At 44.7% G+C, this 24,961-nt stretch overlaps 2 protein-coding genes across 8 annotated transcripts in view; both read left to right on the top strand.

The window, feature by feature from the left end:
- Positions 1-24,961, top strand: part of LOC132374940 (serine protease 45-like) — a 102,901-nt gene that overhangs the window by 22,556 nt on the left and 55,384 nt on the right. For all 7 annotated transcript variants that reach the window (XM_059939447.1, XM_059939446.1, XM_059939445.1 and 4 more), the window contains exon 3: positions 17,430-17,589. The gene's annotated coding sequence lies outside the window, so the exon portion shown is untranslated. The remainder of the gene's footprint in view (positions 1-17,429; positions 17,590-24,961) is intronic.
- On the top strand, positions 5,524-9,679 carry LOC132375323 (putative serine protease 42). The gene is given in 8 exon segments (XM_059940587.1): positions 5,524-5,689; positions 5,981-6,057; positions 6,059-6,105; positions 6,107-6,166; positions 6,530-6,792; positions 7,690-7,850; positions 8,945-8,964; positions 9,463-9,679. Coding segments are annotated over 8 exon segments (1,011 nt in total).

Raw genomic sequence — 24,961 nt, 5'->3', positions numbered from 1 at the left:
CACTTGCCCTTCCCATGGAACCTCTGCTCTATGAGTGAGCTGGGATGGGACAATTGAAGACCCAGGATTCTTAGCCTGCTGTGCCTGGGGTAGAGCTTCTGCTCTATGAGTAGGGGCTAAGTGAGGGAAGGAAGCTCTAGTCCTCTTGGTCATGCCTTCTAGAACAGATCTTCTGCAAAAATGGTCTCGGGAGAATGAAAGACACCAGCTATCTGCTTCTCCTGGGGTGAAACCATAGCTGGGGGAGAGGGAGACCCCATTGTCTTGGCCACTTGCCCAGAACAGAGTTCCATAATATGAAGCTAAGGAGTAGGGATGGGAGCTGGTCGTGGCTCAAATACCACAGACTCTCGCCAAGAAATCTTGGTTCTTACCAAGAATTTTTAGATTTTCTTGCATAAATATTTCTCAATTTTCTGTATGCCCTTAGGACAATTTCCATAGAACTTAAATAGTTATTTTTTTTTAAATTCTTTTATTTTATTTATTTATTTTTGGCTGTGTTGGGTCTTCGTTTCTGTGCGAGGGCTTTCTCCAGTTGTGGCAAGTGGGGGCCACTCCTCATCGCGGTGCGTGGGCCTCTCACTATTGCGGCCTCTTTTGTTGCGGAGCACAGGCTCCAGACGCGCAGGCTCAGTAGTTGTGGCTCACGGGCCTAGTTGCTCCGCGGCATGTGGGATCTTCCCAGACCAGGGCTCGAACCCGTGTCCCCTGCATTGGCAGGCGGATTCTTAACCACTGCGCCACCAGGGAAGCCCTAAATAGTTATTTTTAAAAAAATAATTTTCACCAGCTAAATAGCTTTCTCTCTGGAGAGAGAATCAACCGAGTTCCTCATGCAGCCATTCTGGAAGTCCAAAATAAAAGTTTTAAAATCTGTCCAAACATTTGGCAATTTTCAAGATATTTTTCTATTATTGGTTTCTAGTTTAATACTGTTATAATTTGAAGACATATTCTGTACAATTTTAATTCTTTCAAATTTGCTACCATTTGTTTAATGGCCCCATAATATGCTCTATTTTGGTGTATGTTCCATGTACACTCAAAAAAAGGTATATTCTGTTGTTGCTAGAATATAGTATTCTATAAATGTCAGTTAGGTCTAATTCATTGATAGTGTTTTACAGATCTTATGTATACTTAGTAGCTCTCTGTATACTTGTTCTATCAATTATGAAAGACATGTTAAAGTTCCAAATTCTAATTGTGGTTAGAATGTCTTTTTCCCCTTGCTCTGTAAATTTTGAGGATCTGTTGTTAGCTCCATTTAGAATCCTAACATATTTAGGATTTTGTTTATCATTATGCAATTAATGTCTTTATTTATCCCTGACAATATTCTTTGTTCTGGTGTTGACTTTGCCTGATAGTAATCTAGCCATTTCTTCTTTTGATTAGTGTTTGCATCATATATCATATTCTATACTTTCCCCCATAACCTGTCTATATTTAATGTGGGTAAATAGTTGTGCTTTTTTAAAAAAATCCTGTCTGACAGTCTGTCTTAATTCATATAATACAACATGAACGTGAATTAATAGAATCGCTAATTCATCTAATAGATTCATTTACCTTTGGTGTAAGTATTGTTATTGTTGGATTAAAATCTACCATCTTGCTAGTTGTTTTCTATTTGTCCCATCTCTTGTTTCTCTTTTCCTCTCTGCTTTTCTTTAAATTAATGGAGTATTTTTTATGATTCTATTTTATCCTTACTGTTGTCTTACTTATTATAGTTATTTAACTTTTCTCTAATTTCCCTTGAGTTTACAGTGAATATCTTTAGTTAATTGTCCTCTTTCTTCAAATAACAGGATTAGTATTTTAGGTAGTGCAAGGGCCTTATAACAGTATCTCCCATCCTTTATTAGTTTTCTGTTGCTGTCTATACTATGGTAAAATCACTTTGATGATAAGTAATGTTTTTTGAATCACAAGTTATATCAAGCTACTTTAAAAAAGTCCCTGTGCTGTCCAAAGTTAAAACAAGGAGCAAGACATGCATTTCCACACACATTTGCAGTAGATATATTTTCTGAGCTTTCTGCTACAGTTCGAGAAGCAGTTTTTGGACCTTAATGCAAGTGCAAAGGAGATTTACATATTTCAAAAATCCACTTAACATTGCAGTTGAGGAGCTTCCACCTAAACTTCAATGAAGTGATTAATTTGCAATGTAATGACAGGATAAAAGGCACATATCAAGAGAAAAATCCAAAAAAACTCAATAAATGCCTTCCAAGTGAAGATTTTTTTTTGCTCAAAGCCATATGTTCATAGATTAATAGCAGCATTTGATGATGGCACCTATCTGCATGAAAAGACACTCTTAAAGATGAAAAGCATAGGGACTTCCCTGGTGGTCCAGTGGTAAAGAACCTGGCTTCCAATGCAGGGGACGTGGGTTCAATCCCTGGTCTGGGAACTAAGATCCCACATGCCGCGGGGCAACTAAGCCTGCGTGCCACAGCTGCTGAGCTCGTGCGCCTCAACTAGAGCCTGTGTGCAGTAAACTACAGAGCCCACGTGCCCTGGAGCCTGCGCGCCACAACTAGAGAGAGAAAAAACCCGCACGCCACAACCAGAGAGGTCTGCCCGCTGCAACTAGAAAGCCTGAGCAGAACGTGTTGGGTAATGAAAAGATCCTGCATGCCTCAACAAAGATCCCGTGTGCTACAACTAAGACCTGACGCAGCCAAAAAAAAAAAAAAAAAACGAAAAGCATAAAATATAGGGTTGGCCAAAAAGTTCTGGCCAACCCAATATCATTACAGTTCACCATTAACAGAACATTTACAATTGATTTTGATGATAGAGAATGCTACCTTTGAACCCCAATTAAATAAAATGTTATTCCTCCCCTCTCCAAAATTTCAATCTTCTCATTAGTAGATTTATATTATAAAATATTGTATCCAATTCGTATTATTACTGTTTTTGAGGAAATGGTTCCTTCTTATAAGAAAATCTACATAATATCCTTAATTTTATCTTATGGTTGGCAAATTCTAAAATATTTGCTATCTGGCCCTTTATAGAAAATGTTTATGGACCTCTGAACTAAAGCCTTCAAATATATTCATCATAGCATTTAAAATTCCCTGTGTGATAGTTCCAAAATCCATGTTATATCTTACTCTAGTTCTGTTGATTGGTTTGTCTCTTGAAAGAGTGTTATTTATTTTTTGTTTGTTTGTTTGTTTTATTGTGTGTCTTGTCATTTTTGGTTGAAAGTTGGCCATCTTGTGTAGAATAGTAGAGACTTAAGCAATACTATTTATGTCCAGAAATGGGCATGTCTTTTCTTTAGTGGGGAGTGTTGAGATAATTGTGTCCTGATTGTCTCTGATTTTTGTTGTTGCTATGGTTACCCTCAATATGCAGCAGGCTTCAAACTCTTCTAGTGTTACTTTTTGCTTAGAGTGGTAGCTGATTTGCTGGAGAGTTTTTCTCAGTGTCTTCTCCACTCTCACCTGTCTGTCCTCTCTTTGTGCCTGTGTCTCACAGAAGATGTCTCTCCATGCTTTTACTCTCTCTTCTAGCAATAGACTGCTGTTACTTGTTCCTGGACACTTGCTAGCGGAGGGAGGAGGTGGGGCATTCTTTGTTGTCCTGATTCAGCCTCCCTCTTAGGCAGGTGCTATATTCTTGGCTCTCAGAGAAGAGGCCTTCTCAGTGACCTTGACCCTCTCGCAGTATAGGAGATCTCTATAAGTCTGGTCCAGGAGAGTTTCCTGCTCCTCCCCCAGGGATAGAGGTTATTTTATGTTCTCTTCACCCAGCTACAGTAGGCTTTAAACTGTGTCCTGAAAATTACAGTTTTATGCCCTTCCCCTAGTTGCATAAGGCAGCATCTCCTCCTCTTCCTCCTTCTTATCCTCCTTCTCCTTCTTTTCCTCCTTCTCCTTCTTCTTTGGCAGCACAGGGGGAGAGGAAACAAAATAGAAGGACCCAGGCCAGACTTCATACCTTTCCCGTAGTGATTCCTGCTTACCTCTCCAAAGACTGAACTGTAGTTAAGGCTTACAATTTTAACTTCTCAGTTTAAAAACTTCCATGACTTCCCTAAAATATTTTCATATGCCTTATAACTGCAGGGTTGATGTAGTTGATAATAAGATGTAGTATCTGATCTTTTGGCTCGCTGAATTTCAACATAAATTGAATTAAGAGCTTCATCAGAACTCTTACAAAAAAGTTAGGGCATTGATTGGGAGTGAGACCCTGAAAATTTACATGGGAATACATTTGGATAGACTTAGGACACCCTTACCCCCAGCCACGTTGAACCACTCTTGCTAACAGAAACAGCGCCTCCTCCCATTTGATAAGGCTGGTCCTCTCCACCTTAGAGACACTGTAATGACTTCATGTGAGTAAATTACATTATAAGGGCATACCAATTCTCTGCCTGAACCACCCCAGTCTTCACTGCCTCTAGACCTAATAACTAGAGTAAGATCCCAGCATGCTCTAGGACAGGTGCAAAGTATAATCCAGGGGTAGGAGGCTTCCTTACAAAAAGAAGTGCAAGATTTTGCTGATCTACATTGGAAGGAACAAGGGGTATATATATATAGGACGGGATTCAAAGGATTCTTGATTGGGAAGGCTTGGTCCCAAATTTATCAACAGTACACTTGCTAGAAATTTGGAATTCAGTTTGCTGGTTCAGGCAGGTGGGAATGATTCTACATGTTTACTGTGTTGTTTTAAACCTGAACGCAGTAGTGGACCACGCTAAAGGAAATTGAAATGTCAGAAATTCCTTGGCCTAATGTGGAGAAAGGAATGCAAAGAGAGAGGGCTTTAGAGAATAACCCCTTCATCAAGACATTGAAAAATAAATTGTGAGGGGAACACCCATATCCTCGAAAAACACTGTAACTGGCTGTCCTCTTTTGGCTGGGGAAAAGTACTGCAACTCAAAAGTTGTTATTGTTGTTTTTTCCCCGGACTTCAACAGGGATGATGAAACCCAGAGAGGCAGAGGCCTGGTAGAAGCACTTAAGCAACAAAGACAAATAGACATCAGGGACATAGAGCTAATAAGAATGGGTTGACCTGCGGGTATCTTTGGTGGTGGCTCATTTTTACAGGGATCCCCGCAACTGAAGTTGCATAGCAGCCAGCTCCTTTGTCCAACCCACACCCACTTCATCTGTAGTCCCCCTCCCCCCAAATCTAGGTCTGGTGAATGAGGCCCTGCCTTGAGGAACCGTTATGGAGAATTAAGGCTCCTCAGCTAGTTCCCAGACTGCCCACCCTCACCGGCTCCAGGCCAGGTACCACACCAAGAAGGGCAGGAGCGTCCGAAAGCACCCGCCTTTTAGAGCCGACGTTAAATTGGAAGGTCCCTAGCAAGGACAGTCTCCTCAGATGTACCCTCACCCCTCGGGCCTGGGCAGCGTTCTGGCTGGACACAGTCTGGCGTGAGGATCTGAGAGCGCGACCCTGCACTCTCAGGCAGGAGACTTCGTGGGCAGGGGCACGCAGAGCGCCGAGGCCGTCGCCGAGCCCATGGCGTCCCCGGGCGGCCCCCGCAGCCTCCTGGTCTGGCTCCTCCTCCTTCAGCGCTGGCTCAGGGAGGCCCCGGCGGGCAGGTCAGCGACTCCCTCGCCCACTTCACCCCTCTTGGGAGGTGGCCTCGAGGACCCCACGGCGGACCAGCCAAGCCCTGGAGGGGGTCAGGGAGCCCCTGGGAGCCCCCAAGTTGGTGGAGTTTAGGTCAGGTGACTGTTCGCATTGGCCTTCTGGAGGGGCAGGCTGAGGCGCCAGGATGGGAGCCGGTGCTCCCTGGGAGTTTGAGGGGATCGGGGTCTGAATTAGCGCAGCCCTGCTGTGGAGCCTGAGGGAGACGCGCTTCGTCTGTGGGTCCATGGCCTGCGGACTTGGAAGCGCTGCCCTGGAGCCTAGGAGGACATGGCCTTCTCGGCTGTCTGAGGGGCTCCTGGGAGACAGGGCCTGTTTTTTTGAGGTTCTCCTTGCTACCCTGTCCTCACCCCATCATGTAGCCAAGTGTTCCTGAAAATCGTGGGAGGAAATCAGAGCGAAAGAAGGGAAGTGGCCCTCGCAGGTGAGCTTGAGGGTCAGTGGCAGACATGTGCGGAGGTTCCCTCATCACAGCTTAGTGGGTGCTCACTGCAGCCCACTGTATTTTAAGGTGAGTAATGACAAGTGGAGATGTGAGAGTTCTGGAGTCAGTCCTGCCCTTCTCAGATACCCACTAGTTTCTGCTGCCCTGCAAGTTGATAAAAACCCAACCCAAACCAAAGCACACACAATAAAAATGGGAGGGATTCTGCACTGGTAGTCTTGTTACTAGGAATACTAGTTTGGTGAACAAAACCAATTGTTTGGGCGAGCCAACCAATTTTGAGAGTCATTAGGAGGGTTTTTTGCTGATATGGTCGTAGCGAGAGTGGTGAGAGAGGTTGGGGCCAGATTGGGAAACAGCTGATATGTGTGGAAAGGCACAAGGGATGCTTCCCAGGATCTCTACGAGGGACATGTCCTCTTCCCACAGCTGTTACCGCTACAGTGTCATGATGGGAGATCGGAGTGTCTATGGTGAAATCTCAGGGTTGGTGGTTCCGATCAGCCGAGTCGTTGTTCACCCTCAGTTCTCAACACGTGGAACCGTTAAATATGACCTTGCTCTTCTCCGGCTCTTCTACCCTGTAAATTTCACTGGGGTCATCCAGCCTATATGCATCCCTGAGAAGACTTTGCAGGTGGAAGCTGGGACCAGGTGCTGGGTGACTGGATGGGGCAAGCAACAAGAATTCGGTGAGACTGTGAGGCAGGAAGTAACCTTGGGCAGAGGGAGGCAGCCTTATCCCTGGAGTAGGCAACAACACTAAAGGGAGGGGTAGGGAAGCACACCACCTGGCAGGGGGGTTAGGAGGCAGCCAGGCTAGTGGTTCCCAATTGGCTTGAGCCCAGAAATTGGTTGAGGTCTTTTGTTGCCACACAAATATTTGATGGCAGCCATTTAAGCAAGGCACCAGTCCTGGGAACTAGAGCTGCCCAGGAGAAGAAGAAATACATGGGTGAAATCTCCTGCAGATTTGTGGGGAACTGTGCCTGGCTGGTTTGGGGGCATTTTTAGGTTCCCTGGGGACAGAGCCAGACGCTCTGGAGTTCTCTCCAGGGTGGATTTCTGCTCAGGGGGTCATGAGCCGTCTGCCAGGCAGAGCCGTCCCTCGCTGGAAGTACCTGTCTTGGTGCCTAGGGACTTTCCTGTCCTTGGGACTGTTGGCAGAGCCCGAGGACCCCAGTTGGTGAGGCTATAGGGCCTCCTATCTCTGGGAGGAGGCTGGATTGTTCCTTTGGGCAGTACCTGTCTGAGAGTCTGTGATTCTGCTTTAAAGTAAAGACACTTTGCTGATGCACCGGACACCTTTCATTATTACTGTTGATGCGCAGAGTGACAGATGCTTGGTTATCATTTCTCAGGCTGGTAAGGCCTCGCCTCTTCCCATCCTGATCTGTTCTTCCTTCTCTTGTCCTGGTTTTGGTTCCTACCTTCTCTTCTCCCCATGTCAACTTTGGGCTTCAGTTTCCTCCGTTGTCAAATGGGGACAATATCCTCTGTGCTGCCTTCTTCAAGGGGGATTCAAGGTGTTTGGGGGCTTACTGTCCACCTGTGCAGATCTACCCACTGCTGAGTTTCTTTGCTTGTAGGTGGCCCATTTGTCTCAGTCTTTCTCCGGGAGATGGACCAATGTATCATCTACTATGAAAAATGTAATGGGATGGTCCAGAAGGCTATGCCAACAGATAAGGATGTAGTACTGGAAGGAATGATCTGTGGCTATAATAGTATAGGAAAGGATTCTTGTCAGGTAAGTTCATGGGTCTCTTGCTACCTCCACATTGAGGTTGTTGCCTCAAAATTTCCTCATTCCCCAGTGGCAGGGCCTGGGTTATTTGCCACCTCCTCTTTCAGCCTTTACTACGGAGATTCAGGGAAGAACCCCTCAAGACCCCACTGAGCTGGCCTGGCCTGTTCCTTCAATAGGGAGCAGCCCTCACATCCTGGGCATGCTGCCAGGGTGTGGTGAAGTTCGGGGTGGTAATGATAATAATGTAAGTTCCTATAATTGAGTTCCTTCTATGGCGACTTACTGTGCCAGTGTGAGCATTCACCCACATCAGCTCAGTTACCCAGCTCACAACCCTGCAACATAACTATACATATTATACAGATGTGGTCCCTAAAAGGCGTAAGTTCAAGGTCCCCCTGGGAGTGCCTGGGCCCACAGTCTCCCCTTTGCACCAAGCAGCCTCTCTGAGCAGGGGGCATCTGAGCCAGGTCTTAGAGGATGAGTATTTGGAGTCTTGGAAAGAGGAGAACATCACTGTTGGGAGAGGGAACAGCAAGTACAGAGGCTCAGAGTTCTGAAGAACGTGTCATGTTTAGGGAATGTGTTTCAGGTCTGGAGCAATGAGGTGGCAAATATGGCCAGAGAAGGGGATTGGAATCAGACTGTGTGTGGCCTGCAACGCTGTGCTATGTTTCTCGTTCCTGTCCATGCAGGACTGTAGGCCAGGAGTTTGTTTTCACCGTGTAGGCAATGGTGTTGAGCCCCAGGCAGGACCTGGGCTGGTGGGATGGGTGAAGGGGTTGTGTCATCAGTTCTTGGTGACTGACTGCATGTGAGGGGGCGGGTGAGGGAGGGCTTGAGGAGGACTCTGAGTTTCTTTTTTTTTTTTTTTTAATATTTATTTATTATTATTTTTGGCTGCATTGGGTCTTCGTTGCTGCGTGCGGGCTTTCTCTAGTTGCGGCGAGCAGGGGCTACTCTTTGTTGAGGTGCACGGGCTTCTTATTGCGGTGGCTTCTCTTGTTGCGGAGCACGGGCTCCAGAGTGCAGGCTCAGTAGTTGTGGTGCACGGGCTTAGTTGCTCCGTGGCATGTGGGATCTTCCCGGACCAGGGCTCGAACCCATGTCCCCTGCATTAGCAGGCAGATTCTTAACCACTGTGCCACCAGGGAAGCCCGACTCTGAGTTTCTGACTGAGCTGGTAGATGGGGGACCACCAGATCAGTTTTAGCAAAGGATGTGCATTGTTTGCGTGAGCTGGGGTGACTATGTGGGATGTCTGAGAGTGTAGCTTAGAATATGGAGGGAGCTGGTTATATGGTCAGGAGCTCTAGAGAAACTTTAGGCTAGGTGTAAGGATTTAGGAGGCTCCATGCAAAGGTGGTATTCAAAGTGTTTAACAACCACTGTGGTATAGGAAATGACCAGGCATAATATCCTCAGAGGCTACTAAATTTTTCCAATTGACTCTTCAGTTCTCAGTTCTCAAAATCAAGAAATCTGGGCCTGGGAGATGTCTGGGGAAGGCCCACAGGTGCCTGTCTTTCAGCGCCTTGCAGTGCAATCAGCCTGCCCTGAAGTGGGTGCTCTTCCATTCCTGTGGTTTGTTTCTTTCTCTTTTTCCAGGGAGATTCTGTCAATATAATACCACATGCGTCCAGATAGGGATTGTGAGCTGGGGTGTCAGCTGTGGTCGTAAAGTTTCACCTGGAGTTTATACAGATACTGCCTTCTACACTAAGTGGCTAGTTGCAGTGGTGAACCAGGCTACCTCTTTGTATCCAGTGGTGCTCCTCATTCTACTGGTGTGTCTGGTGTTGCCTCTGGGCATCCTGGTGACCCTGTGATCACCCTGGCCCACACCCTCTCCTGTTTCTGAGTCTCACACTAGCCCTGCCTCTGACCTCCCACTTCTACTCAATGCCCTTTCCTCAATTTCTTTTGGGATCCACTGACCCTGTGGAGATCCACATGACAGAGAGTGGCAGCAGGAAAGGAACCCTGGAAGTTTCCTGGCCTGGTGATCCAGGAACCTGCCTCATCCACACCTACACCTTGGCTGTGCTCTGCCTGCTGGGAAGAAGTGGGTGAAACCGTCCCAGCTGGATGGCCAGCGACCTGCCAGGTGATGCTTTATGATGCTTCATCCACATCTTGGAGAACATCTAGCAAAGAAGGGACATCATCACCGGTGAAACAGCATTAGACCTGACACTTTATCAAACCAGTCCGCTTGGTGATTGTTGGGAGAGAGTGAGGAGGCATCACCATGTCCACATCTGACTCAGTTGTCTGAGTTGGGAGAAGGTCCCCTGCTGCCCAGTGCGGATGCATCTGAGTGTTCAGCCTCTGCCACACAAGCCCCCCTGGGGCAACTCAGTCTTGGAACCCCCTTCCCGGTGCTCCAGCGGCCACATCCAGGCTCACCCCAAGTTGTGTGGAGGCGTCAAGGAGTGCAGAGATTTCTGATGTCAACTGAATAAATGTTTGAAGAGTCGTGTGTGTGTTCTGCATCTCTGCTGGTCTGGGATCACTGAAGAGAACTTACATTTAGCTTAGGAAAGTGTTTGTGATACTTTTTAAACCCTGGAGTGATGTGATGTGATGTGAGTTGACAGATGGCTTTAGCAGTTGGGTTCTGCTGCTGTGTTCCTCATAGCCATTAGCATCTCTGCAGGGAACTTTGTGGATGAGTTTGCTAGCCAATGCATCTGGGAAGGAGGAAGTGAGAGAGACTGGAAGCAAGAGAGGGGTCAGGGCATTGGGCCCAAACATCAAGCCCTTTTTCTGTGTGTTTCTGCCGCTCCCCTTCTTGGTAAATAGTCTTGAGCACCAGACTGCCTTGGCCAGGCTATGGAGAACGGCACTGAGACTCAGGGAGGGGACAGGTTGGGGTGCTTACTGTGTCTGTGCTGGCTCATTTCCTTCATTACCATATGGTCCCAAATTAGCTCTCTGTCATGATGCAGAGCACTTCACTTTTCCTTGATTTCTTTCGTGAAAGTTTGAGGTTGCCTTCTTTTAGGAGAGGATTAGTGCATTTTGCATATGGGAAGAGGTGCAAGTGAATAGTTAGGTGAATAAAAAAGTGGACTGGGGTAAAGCTTGATAATCCTCTCTTGTGGCACCTTTCATCCCTTTCCTTCTGGGCATATAGTGGATCAGAATAAAGAGTATATTTTCAACCTTCCCATGTATCTAAGTTTGGCAATAAGTTCTGGCCAATAAAGTATAAACAGAAATGTTGGGTATGAATTTTGGAAAATATCCTTAAAAGGAGAACAAGCCCTTCATCACTTTCTTCTTTCCTGGCTAGAATGTATACATGGTGGTTGGAGCTTGAGCAGCTATCTTGGGACATGAGGAACATGTTAAGGGTATGGAACAGAAATTCAGAAGGAACTTGACTCCTTGGAATTTATAGGGCTGCCATCACAGCTCTTTATGCAAGAGAGAAATAAACTTCTCTTTTAATTAAGCCACCATCATCTTCAGTCTCACTTGCTCACAGAAAAACCTCAATCTAACTAATTCAGTTGATATTATCTGGAGCTTTATTTCTGGATTGTTAGGAATATAAGTTTTTAAAGTCATTTCTTATTTAGACTAAATTCTCCTTTATTCCTACTTTGCTGTATGCCATTGCTTCCTTCTCTATTCATATTTAAAAATTGGTAAGGTTAAAAGTTTATGTTGATGAATGAATATATTATCTCAATGCATTTTTATATTATTTTCTTTATTGAGGTATAATTTATTCATAGTACAATGCACACATTGCACTGTACAATTTTATGAGTTTTAACAAATGAATACCCACGCTAACATCACCCAAATCACGATAGAGAACATTTCCATCAGTCCAGGATGTTCCCTTATATTCCTTTCTATCATCCCCTCCCAGAGGTAACCTTTGTTCTGTTTACTGTCAGATTAGATTTGCAGGTTATCGCATCTCACATTAATGGAATCATACAGTAAGTGTTCTTTTGGTTCTACCTTCCACATAGGTAGGGGAAGTTTTTGTCTTCTTTTTTCTTCCAGTTTTATTGAGATATAATTGACATATAGCACCATATAAGTTTAAGGAATACAGCATAATGATCTGACATATATACATCATGAAATGATTACCACAGTAAGTTTAGTGAACATCCATCATCTCATATAGACACAAAATTAAAGAAATAGCAAAATAGTTTTCTTTGTGAGAACTCTTACGATTAGCTCTCTTAACAACTTTCATATATAGCATACAACAGTGTTAATTATACATATCATGTTGTACATCACATCCCTAGTACTTATTTATCTTTTTTCAAAAATTTATTTATTTTATTCATTTATTTATTTATTTTGGCTGTGTTGGGTCTTCGTTGCTGCGCGTGGGCTTTCTCTAGTTGTGGCGAGCGGGGGCTCCTCTTCGTTGAGGTATGCAGTCTTCTCATTGCGGTGGCTTCTCTTGTCGTGGAGCATGGGCTCTAGGCACGTGAGCTTCAGTAGTTGTGGCATGCGGGTTCAGGAGTTGTGGCTTGTGGGCTCTAGAGTGCAGGCTCAGTAGTTGTGGCACATGGGCTTAGTTGCTCCACGGCATGTGGGATCTTCCCGGACCAGGGCTCGAACCGGTGTCCCCTGCATTGGCAGGTGGATTCTTAACCACTGCACCACCAGGGAAGCTCACTTATTTATCTTATAACTGGAAGTTTGTACCTTTTGACTGCCTTCATCGAATTCCACGTATTGTTTTTGAGATTCATCCATGTTGTCATGTGTATCATCAGTTCATTCCTTTTTATTGTAGAATAGTTACCCATTATGTGAATTTTCCACAGTTTGTTTATTCTCCTGTTGATGGACATTTGGGTTGTTTCTAGTTTGGGGTTATTATGAATAAAGTTGCTGATAAACATTCTAGTACTGGACTTATTATGCCTATATGCTTTTGCTTCTATTGGGAATAAACCTAGGAGTGGAACTGCTGGTTCATAGAATAGATGTATGGTTAACTTTATTAGAAATTTCCAAAGTTTTCCAAATTAGTTGTACCATTTTATACTCCTACTAGCAATAAATGAGACTTCTGCTTGATCCACGTCCTCATCGGTAGTTGATGAGGATTCCCAGTTCTAATAGGTATGAAATGGTATCTCACTGAGGTTTTAATTTTGCATTTCCCTGTAACTAATGGTATTGAGCCCCTTTTCATATACTAATGCTCATATGTATATCTTCTTTTGTGAATCATCTTTTCAATTCTTTTGTTCATTTTAAATCAAGATGCTTGTCTTTTTATTGCTGGGTTGTAAGTAGTCTTCATGTACTCTGGTTAGAGTCCTAAGTCTGTGACGTGCTTTTTTCACTTTTTAACTTGAGGTTGCAAAAATTTTTCTTCTATTTTTTCTCCTATGAGCCTTATAATTTTAGCTTTTACATTTAGGTCTATGGCCTACAGATTTTGGGGCACAGAGTGAGATAGGGAACAAGGTGTAATTTTCTCTATCTTTAATGTTTATCCAGTTCCAGTACCATTTGTTGAAAATACATTTATTTTCACATTGATTTGCATTGCTACTTTGGTAAAAATTAATTGGCAGTATATATGTGCATCTATTTCTGGACTCTATTCAGTTCCTTATCTATTTGTATATTCTTATGTCAACTTCACAGTGTCCTAGTTACTATAGCTTTGTAGTTAGTCTTGAAATTTGGTAGTGTTATACCTCCAAATTTGTTCATGTTTTTCAAGCTGGAGCTTTTTTTGTAAAAATTGACCAGCTGATTCTAAAATATATATGGAAAAGCAAAGGACCTAGAATAACTGAAATAAAGAACTACTGGATGTCAAGACTTAGTATAAAGGTATAGCAATCAAGACAGTGTGGTATTGGCATAAGGGCAGACATATAGATCAGTGGAACAGGATAGAGAGTCCAGAAATAGATCCACATGTATATGGCCAGTTGATTTTAACAAAGGTGCCAAGATAATTCAACTGGAGATAGGATAGTCTTTTTAGTAAATGATGCTGGAACGATGGGACATTCCTATACAAAAATAAAATAAAATAAAGTGACTCAATCCTTACCTTGCATTATGTAGAAAAAATAACTCAAAATGGATTATAGAACTAAATGTAAAAAACTTAAAAGAAAAATCTTCGTGACCCTTGAGTAGGCAAAGATTCTTTATATAGGATGCAAAAAGCATGAACCATACAAGAAAAAAAAAAAGATTGGATTTTATCAAAATGAAAATCTTCTGTTCTTTGAAAGACACTGTTAAGAAAATGAAAATGAAAGCCACAGACTGGAAGAAAGTAGCAACAATGGCTACTCAAAGACTTATATATGAATGTTCATAGCATCTTTATTCATAATAGCTTGAATCTGGAAACAACTCAAATGTCTGTCAGCAGATAAATGATAGCCACTGAAATACTACTTGGCAATTAAAAAGAATAAACTGCTGTTATACACAGGAACATGAATGAATTCAAAAACATTATGTTGAGTGAAAGAAGCCAGACCTGAAAGAGTACAATAAAGTGAAAAGACAAATCATGATTGTGAAATGATATTTGAAACACACATTACCAACAAAGGATTAGTATACATAAAAAAACTGAACAAAAAATACTTTAAAAGCAGCTCAAATGTAAAATTGAGTAGATGTTATGAACAAACATTTTATAGAAAGAAGGCACAAATGACAAGTAAAGATATGAAAATATACTCAACTTCAGGGAAATGCAAATTAAAACCATAACAAGATATAATTTTGTGCCCATCATGTGGGAAAAGCTAATAACTGTGGGAATAACTGTTGAGAAGAATGGGGATAATAGAAAGAGTCACACTGATAGTGGGAGTGTAATTTGGTAAAACTACTTTGAAAATTGGCATTATAAACTAAAAAATACAAATGAACATATTTACACATGAATCGTTGACATCGAAGGTCATAACTCAGAAGACACAGGTAATTCAAAAGACACACATTGAAACAGAGGACTCATAATCAAAAGTGAAAATATACCATGAGTATATATAGAAAATCAGTTGTTCTACTTTTTTGAAAGACTGGAATTGTTAAGAGTTAGCATTTCTCTCATCTACACTCTTACCCCTCCTATATCTAACATTCTCAGCAGGTATTTAATAGTTTCTCCTTTCAGATCAGAATTCTTGATCACTTTAAAGGCCCAATGAGGTACCTCTCTCAATTGAGACTGGTAAGCAATATTCCCAGTTAGGAGAACAATTTAGGACTTTCTTAATGCTGGTGGGGAACTGTCCCTCTCCACACATTAGTCCTTTGTGTCTTCTTTGATGCAGGCGCTGTGTCTTCATTCAATGGCCTTTAAGATTCCTCCCATAGGTCAACAACAGGATGAGCTTTAAAAGCTGCCTTAACTTTTCCAACACTTTTTACCTCCCTGCAGGTTTCCAGTTGCAAAGCAGAGAGAATTTTCAACTCAAACTACCAAGCACTTATGTCTTAAGTAGCCAGAGTGGTAATGAGAAGGAAAGGACGAAGACTCCCAAACTCTCCAACCTTTTTCCTTACCTACATTTCTAAGTGACTGCCTCTCTAAGAAGTCAGGATTCCCAGAGCAAGCAAGATAGGAAGAGAAGGGAGTCACCAAGGAGTCAGATTCCAGCTCCATTACCAGATATTTTAGGAATTTGTCAAAACCTGGGCTAACTCCAGGCTTTGAATTAAGCATTTTTTAAAAAAAACAAAAAACTGAGGTGAACGTTTCAGGACACCAAGAGACCTAGAGATCAGTCTAAGCTTTCTGTTATCTATTTAAAAAAAGAAACTCAAAGTTATATTGTAGGGCAATGAAGGAATATCCAGTGTGGAATTTGATTTCCCATTATAAACAACTAGAAAACTAGATGGAGTAAAAGAAATGATTTTTCAGACATCAGGACAATAGGCAGCATAGCACAGTGATCCTGGAGAGAAGGAAACAAGTGAGACAAACCCTGTAACTGTCCTGGATTCCTAAGCAGGGCAATTTTCAGATGGCACAGGGAGAGAAACCCAAACAGAACATGATGATACCACGAAGTTAAGGAGACAAGAGATTGGAGTTCCGGAAGGCTAGGTATCTGGAGTTTGCAGGTCAGAATACTGTAGAGAAGTGTTGGTAAACTATGGTTTGTGGGCCAGTTCCAGACATAGCCTGTTTTTGTACTGACCTAAGAATGATTTACACACTTTTAAAGAGTTTTAAAAAAAGAATATGTGGCAGAGTCCATGTGTGACCTGCAAAACCTAAAATATTTACTATCTGTCTCTTTACAGAGAAAGTTTGCCAATCCCTGCTGGATAGGATGGAGATATGCAGAGAAAGAACTCCAGAACCCTGTAGAACAATCCCCTTTAGTCTTTGGCTGAATACTGATCTGTACACACGTAGGTTAAATTTCCAGGAGGCTAGGCAAAAGAACAAAGAACACCTGCCAGGGAACTATAAGGTGAACCAGCCTCAGAGCCCACAAGGCACTAGGAAACATTCCAGTTTCATCCATCCAGAGGGGAGGGACTTCACTGTCTACTCAGGTTATCAGTAGAGACCCTGCAAGGCTCACACCTTAGTATTAAGGCTGAGGTAACCCTAGAGTAAAGGCACACTTAACAGAAGACAGCTGGGTTATCATTCTCTTCCAAAACTTATTGTTCTGGTTGAAGTATATGAAAAAAACCCAGTCTCACATAGATATACAGCTGGAAAAGGGAGGAGTATTTTAATAAACTTTTCAAATAATTGAGGATTTTAAAAAATCATTTTATAATACACCAAAACTTGACAAGTGGTAGTTTTTTGCAATGTGGAGTATAGAACTTTTTGAACTTTTTGTACTTATTACATTAAAATCCATTGGTCTACCTTTCACTCCAAATGGATCTTTTGAAGCTATGCATAATTTTGTAAATCATTGAAAAATATTGGTTCACTTAGTTATGCAGAGTTTCCAAATGTTCACACATTTCATTACACAATATCAAAAAATCACATTCACTCATATTACCACTACTGTTGTCAGAAAAGTATTTAATTATTGGAAAGCTGTTGAGCTCATGGTAGCAAATATAAATTTTCCAAAATTCAAATTTTCACCTCTAAGCTCAAATTTTATCATTGCAGCAAGTACCGTCAGTTGTTTTCTTTAAAGTTGCAGACTCTAACTTTATTTTTGAGAATATGTCTGCCAAATATGCGTCTAAATAATAGCAGTTTATTAGTCACTCTTTTTAAGTAAAAATGATGTCCCATGATAAAAGCAGCTAATTCAGCTAACAACTCAAACAATTGTACAGCTTGCTTGAGTTAACAATCCTACTTCTTTATACAGCAGTAGTGCTTTGTGCATAATTGTCATTTCATTACACAAAATCTTAAATGTGGATTAAAGTGTCAATACTTAATAAAATTAATAATTTTTGCTTCTCCATCAAGGACATTTGAAAAGTGAATCTGGACTGATTGATTCCAGGAGTGGGATGTCACCCTTGTCATTATGCTACAATATGTAAGACTCTGTCTAGCTGGAAGACTCACTCTATGTGTCTTCCTCTCCTTGCTAGCTTTGAAGAAGCAAGCTGCCATGAGTCCTACAGCCAAAGGAAATGAATTCAGGCAACAACTGATTGAGCTTGGAAGCAAACTCTTCTCTAGTCGAGTCTCCTGGTGGATGAGAACCCAGCCCTGGCTGACACCTTGATTGCAGCCTTACAGAAGACCCAGGTAAGCTGTACCTGGACTCCTGGCCCACAGGAACTGAGAGATAATAAACGTCTGTTTTTTTTTTAAGCCACTGAATTTGTGATTATTTGTTACAAAGCAGAGAAAACTAATACAGAGGCCATTCCCATATGTGATAAAGCCTCTAGCTTCTGTATAATGAAGTTCATGATAGTTCCGGTGGGTCTTTTAATCATGTACCTACTTTGCACCTTCCTGACCAAAAAGCAGGTCCCTATGTCTAAGGTGATGTTACTCAGGATTCCATGATGGTAAGTCAGACCTTCCATGAGTCCACTGATAGTGGTGTCAGCAAAGACATTATAGGCAGGCAATGCTAGCTATATATAGAATATATATGTGTATATATAACCCCTGAATGGGGTTCTAGTGCAACAGTAGTCTACTTTAAGCTGGCACCAAGATTTTGAGCCCATCTGTGAACCAGGCCCAGGTTTTTTCTTCTTTCATCCGTTGGTCATAGGATACACCCTATCAGGCTATGGGTGTGAACTGATGGAGAACTGTTTCAATTCAATACAAATAAGTGACATGGGGGTCTAGGCCTTTTCTCTGCACAACTTACTTGTGTCTTCAAGACTGCCATGATCCAATCCCAAACGTATCACTTCCAGTGAGTCATGAATTGCTTTTTCCAACTGAGTTTACGACTTAGTGAATTTGGCTAAATTTCCATCTTATGATAGGAGGTGCTGGTCTCTTAGTCATTTAATGTCCCATGGTCTGGCATTTAGTTTCCTTTTAGGATTCAGTAGTGTGTCAGGAGTTGCTTTTCAAAGGTTATACAGTTTCTTTGCAGCAGAGAGTATGGTCGTGCTCCAGAACCGTAGGGATCTATACTGTGACTCTCTAGTTAGGACAGAGCAGACTCCTTACAGCATTTTAATTCACCACAGCAAACTCTAGCACCATAGGATTTGCCAGGTCATACAGACCAAGTGACACGGCTGCTTATATCGCAGTCTGACTTTGCCTCTTGACGGAGGAACTGCAAAACATTGTGGCCACTTTTATGTATGTCATCTAGGTTAGTCTCCTTTTCTCAAGATTAAAAAATTTTATCACATTCTTTTTTGCGATGCAAGGTAATATATTCACAGGTTCCAGGGATCAGAATGTGGATTTCTTTGGGAAGCCATTATTCTGTCTACTACAAGGTTGTTTCCAAATGTTGGCTATCATGAATTTAGCCACTGTAAACATTTGTAAAAGTATCTGTGTGTGTGTGTGTGTGTTTGTGTGTGTGTGTGTACATAAATCTTGATTTCTCTGGGATAAATGCCCAGGAGTACAATTACTGAGTCATATAGTAATTGTATGTTTTGTTTTATAAGAAACTGTTGATCCGTTTTCCAAAGTGGCTGTAATATTTTATATTCTTACCACGGTGTATGAGTGATCCAATATCTCTGCATCCGTGTCAGTATTGGTGTTGTCATTATTTTAAAATTTTAGCTAGTCTGTTAGATGTGTGGTGATATTTCACTGTGGTTTTAATTTGCATTCCACTAATGGCTCTTTTCACGTGGATGTTGATTTTTAAAAAGATATCGGTATCATTTCTAACTCAGTGGTTAGTAACGTTCAGCGCAACATTTATATTGAGGAATTTAAATTTTTACTGGCAACAAGAAGGGGAGGGAAACGCCGGTAAAGGCCTGATGCAGCCCGACAGGGAGTTCGGGGTACATCTCTGTGCGGCGGTGGCGCGGCTGCCGCTCTCTGTGGCCAGCGACCTAGGCCAGGGGACGCTGAGCGCCTGGGAGGCACACCGTTAATGAGTCCACGCAGAGCTGGGAAGAGAAAGGAGTCGCCTGAGTCACGACTCCGAGGCCCCGCCCGGCCCAGGCCCTGAACCTCAGATGACCCCACAGGCGCGCGGCACCGGTTTCCCCCGCCCAGCCCTGTTTCCCGCCAACAGGAGGGCAAGCGCGGAGCCGCCGCGAGGGGGCGCCGCAGAGCGCGGAGGCGACCAGAGGTGCCATGGCGTCTCCGGGCGTCCTCCGCAGCGGCGGCGGATCCCTGGGCCTCCTGGTCTGGCTTCTAGTCCTTCAACCTCGGCTCAGTGAGGCCCGGGCGGGCGGGGAGGGGGCGCAGGGCTGGGCGGCACTGACCTCAGGCTCTCCACCCACCTCGGGGGGCGGCCGCGAGGACGCCAGGGCACGCCCGTGGAAGCTGCCTCCTCGAGGGCTTCCGGGAACTTTGGGGGCCTCGGAATCCCGTATGACTGCGGTAGCCCCCGATTTGGTGGCGTTTACCTTAGGTGACTCTGATTCCTACAAGGCTCTGACACCTACACATACACCAGCACCAGGAGGGACCAAACGACCACAGCTCTTTCCTTCAGGTGATGTTTCCGGGCCAAGCCCTGCGGCAGAGAACCGGCCTGGTCTGAGGGGCGTGGGCCCCTGCCATGGGGGAGAAGGCTCTCAGGGGGGACACGAGTTTTCCCTGGGGGGGTCTGAGTGGACCCAACCCTGTCCTTGAGATCTGAGAGGACATGACCATTCTCTGAGGAGTCTTAGGGTATACAGACCTGCCCTGGGGGTCAGAGGGGACATGGCATTGCTCTGAGGGTTCTGAGACTTCTGAGGATTATCTGGCTCTGGTCATGGTGGCGTCAGCGGCTTTACTTTCAGTCCTCTCCCTTCATTGACCTGCTCTAGTGTGTGGCCATCGTACTTCAAGGGTAGTTGGCGGAAGGCCGGCCCCAGAGAGGAAGTGGCCTTGGCAAGTCAGCCTGCAGATCAATGATAAACACATATGCGGAGGCTCCCTCATTGCCAGTTGGTGGGTGCTGACCGCGGCCCACTGCATATTTGGGTGAGTTTTCGGGGTTCCAGGCTTGGGCTCCTGGTCAGGCTGTGTGACCTGGAGCCAGTCCTGACCTCTTCCTGAGCTTCCTCTTTCTCATCTGAAAAAGGGGGTCACAGTCCCTGACTATAGCTCTTCAGGCTACAGTCAGAAGTAGATGATGTTAGGGCCCTTGGTAGCCTGGAAAGTCAAAATGCAAAATCAAGTTCAAAACTACTTTTTTTTAACCCTGTGCTGATTAGCCTTCGAGCCAAGTGGCAAGAAGCGGGGAGAGATGCAAGTTGGGAAACAGTTTGTGGGCAAAAACTTGCAGAGGGAATATTTAAGGGGAATAGATTGTAGCTGGCCAATTTGGCTAGCTCAGTGGTCTCAAACTTTAATGAGCATGGGAACACCCGCAGAGCTTGTTAAAACAATAATTGCCTGTCCCCAACCCCAGAGTTTCTGATTCATTAGGTCAGGAGTGGGACCTGAGAATTTGCATCTCTGACAGGTTCCCAGGTAATGTTGATGCTGCTCATCTGGGGACCAAACGTTGAGAATCACTGGATAGAGTGGCCAGGGGTCCAGGAAGGGATGTGGTCGGGAGGGAGGGAGGTGACTGATAAGTGGCTTTGGAGATAGGACCAGGCTGGGAAGAACCTAGAAGATGTGGAAGGGGAGTGTAGAGCCTCGAAGATCTCTCTGCAGCCATGTGGAATACACAGTGAAGATGGGAGACATACGCTTGATGCATACCTCCAGAATGGCAATCAAGGTCCCAGTCCGAGACATCGTTATCCACAGATATTTTAATCCTGTTGGAACGGTGGAAAATGACATTGCCCTTGCTCTGCTTGCCTTCCCTGTGAATTTCTCCTCGAACATCCAACCTGTGTGCCTCCCTGAAAAGGCTTTCATGGTCCAAGCTGGTACAGAGTGCTGGGTGACTGGCTGGGGAAAACTAGATGAAAGAGGTGAGACTGTGAAGCAAGATGGCAGCAAACTCGGGCCAGGGAAGGGGCTGCCTGGTGCCCTGGTGTTGGCCTACAAGATAAAGGGAGAGACAGGGAGGCAATTGTCTAGCAAGTGGGTAAGGGAGGAGGGTGGAGAAGATGCTGGTGGGAGTAATTTGATGGTTTTACAAATTTTTATTAGTATGTCAGGACCTGGGGGCTTGAGTGACAGGCAAAGTGGGTTCTCTCTAGGGTGGATTTAAACTCAGAAGGTGTTGATCTGTCTGCTAATCTGAGCTGTCCCAAACTGAAAGTACCTGCCTTGGTGGTTAGGGAGCTTCCTGTGAGTGAGAAGAGGCCAGAGAACTCCTCTGGATGAAACTGTGGGGCCTCCTATCCCTGGGGCGAGACTGGATTTGGTACCTTTGGGGCATTACGTGTCTGAGAATCTGATCCCGCTCTAAACTAAAGATACTTTCTGATGTACAGGACACCTGTCACTATTACTAATGATACTCAGAGTGACAGACACTTGGTTTTGACTTCTCAGGTTGCCTCTTCCTGTCCTGATCTGTTCTTCTTTACCTGTCTTGGTTTTGATTCTTACCCCTTCCTCTCACCATGTCAACTCTGGGCCTCATTTCCTCTGGTGTCAAATGGGGACAATATCCACTACCCTAAGAGGGCATCTGTATGTGAACACACTGTATTGAGACCCAGAGTGGGTACCAGGGGCTCCTGTCTTGTCCCACTAGGCAGATCCACCTACTCCTAAATTGCCTCTACAGAACCATCACAAGCATCTACACTACTGCTTCAGGAGGCTGAGCTAAGCATTCTTCGCTATGAGAGATGTAATGAGGTGCTCAAAGAAAAGATGGAAAGTCGATTTGACATGGTCAAGAAGGGGGCTATCTGTGGTACCAGCCCCACAGGAAAGGATGCCTGCCAGGTCAGTTCATGGGCCCTTTGTTGCCTCTGCATTTTAGTTGTCCTCCCAGATGTTCCTCATCCACAGGCAGTAGGACCTACGTTATCTGGCAACACCTCCATTCACCTATCTTCAAGTTAAGAGGATTAAAGGGGACAAGCCACCAAGGCTCTGCCAGGCTGGCCTGACCTGATCCTTCAGTAGAGAGGATCTGATGCTGCCTAGAGGGAAACAGGGGAGGAGGGGAGATTCAGGCATGAAATACCAATAATACAAGTCAAGTGACAGGAAATGTATACAAGTAAGGACTTTATTCATTATTAATATCTCAGAGTACGTACATTTTCTTTGAGAATATTCAGTTTTTTGTATACAATTTATTGATGACATATACAAATTTTGTTTGTAAAATTTTTTTAACTCTCACATCTCAGATTCATGGAAACCTAGGGCTGGTGGAGCCTGGGGAGCCCCATGCATGCCAGTTTCCCAGCGTCTTGCAGTGCAGTGAGCCTGTTATGATGTTGATCCTCTTCCATCACTGTGTTTGTTTCTTTCTCTTTCTCTAGGGAGATTCTGGGGGTCCCCTGGTCTGTCAACTTAATGACTCATGGGTCCAGGTGGGGATAGTGAGCTGGGGCATTGGCTGTGGTCGCAGAGGGTATCCAGGAGTTTTTACAGAAGTGAGTTTCTACAAGGATTGGGTCGTTGCTAAAATGAGTCAGGCTTGTCATATAGACTCAGCAGGCTACTTCAGCCTAACGCTGTGTCTGGTGCTGCCTCTGGGCATCCTGCCGACCCCGTGATCACCCTGGCCCACACCCCCTCCTGTTTCTGAGTCTCACACTAGCCCTGCCTCTGACCTCCCACTTCTACTCAATGCCCTTTCCTCAATTTCGTTTGGGATCCACTGACCCTGTGGAGATCCACATGACAGAGAGTGGCAGCAAGAAAGGAACCCTGGACGTTTCCCAGCCTGGTGCTCCAGGAACCTGCCTCATCCACACCTACACCTTGGCTGTGCTCTGCCTGCCGGGAAGAAGTGGGTGAAACCATCCCAGCTGGATGGCCAGCGACCTGCCAGGTGACGCTTCATGATGCTTCATCCACATCTTGGAGAACATCTAGCAAAGAAGGGACATCATCACCGGTGAAACAGCTTTAGACCTGACACTTTATCAAACCAGTCCGCTTGGTGATTGTTGGGAGAGAGTGAGGAGGCATCACCATGTCCACATCTGACTCAGTTGTCTGGGTTGGGAGAAGGTCCCCGGCTCCCCAGTGCAGATCCATCTGTGAATGTCCAGCCTCTGCCACACAAGCCCTCCTGGGGCAACTCAGTCTAGGAACCCCTTTCCCAGTGCTCCAGTGGCCACATCCAGGCTCACCCCATGTTGTGTTGAGGCATTAAGGAGTGTGGAGATTTCAGATGTCAACTGAATAAATGCTTGGAGAGTCTCTTGTGTGTTCTGAAGCTCTGCTCTCCTGGCGGTTGTGGGGCTGCACATAACATACTCTAGAGAACTAGTTTCCCACTTAGCTGAGGGAGCTTGCATGGATTCCATTACTCCAGAAAGTGTGAGATGAGGAGCCTGACTACCTGGATAGAAGTCTGATGGATGTCTCAGGCAGTGGGTCCAGCGGCCTGTGCTCCTGTTGTAGGTGTCAGCATCGCTATAACTGGGGGCATTGCAGTTGAGTCTGGCAGCCTCTGTAGACAAGAACAGGGGAGCAAGAGGGCGGAGACTGGGGCATGGCCCACTCACACAGCCTCGTACCTCTCGTGCTGCCCCATAAGAGGAGTGCCTGGAGGAGACCCCATGGGCTTGGTGTGAAGACACTTTGAGCTCAAAGAGCTGAGGTCCCACAGGGGAGGGTAGGAGGAAGGGCCTGGCTGTGTGTGTGTGTGTGTTTGTGTGTGTTTAGCTTCTTTGTCCCTATCAGTAGACCTAGTGTCCCATAGTCACCTGGACTGGCTGCTGATCTTCCCCCAGCCTCTGCCTCCTGCCCACCCATCCTTCCCTGGTCAGTGTTCAGGCTTCCAGATATCAGTGGACCTCAGAGAGCCACGTGTGATAGTCCCACCTGCTGCCTGAGGGAGGCTGGGGCGGGACACTCTGCTTTTCACACCCCAGCTGGTTATAGTTAATCCTAGTAAAGTCTAGTACCGTCCTTTTACAGAAATGCACAGTTGGGCAGACTTGTAGGCTGGAGTTTGGCTACATACCACTCTCACGTGCAGCTTTCTTTCAGAACAAGCTACCTTGTTCTTTTCTGTGATGTTCTCTTGCTGAGAATGTCAGTATGGCTTCTCATTTCCCTTTCTCTTCCTCTTCACTGATCAAGACTCAGTATCAGCATTGAGTCCTCCCCAGAGCATCTCCTGTGGCCTACCCTGGCCTGTGTAATGTGCTTTCTTCTGGGCCCCCCTGACTCTGTTGGTCCTGGGCCGGTTCCTGTCTCTTGTTTCCACTGGGTGACATTTTGTACTCAAGGTTAAGAGACTCTGTGTCATCATTCTCTACCTTCCCCCCTCCAGCTCCAGGTTTGGGATAGAGCAAGATTTCAGGAAATATTTGGTGAATGAGTGAATGAATGGAAAAGTGAATACTCACATCTCCTCTGTCACCTTACTCCTTTCTCTCAGGGCCCTCTCAGCTCATTGCTCTGTCCC

This window comes from Balaenoptera ricei, chromosome 11, assembly GCF_028023285.1.
Source record: "Balaenoptera ricei isolate mBalRic1 chromosome 11, mBalRic1.hap2, whole genome shotgun sequence".
Classification (NCBI taxonomy): Eukaryota; Metazoa; Chordata; class Mammalia; order Artiodactyla; family Balaenopteridae; genus Balaenoptera; species Balaenoptera ricei.
This window is presented reverse-complemented; position numbering and strand designations above follow the sequence as displayed.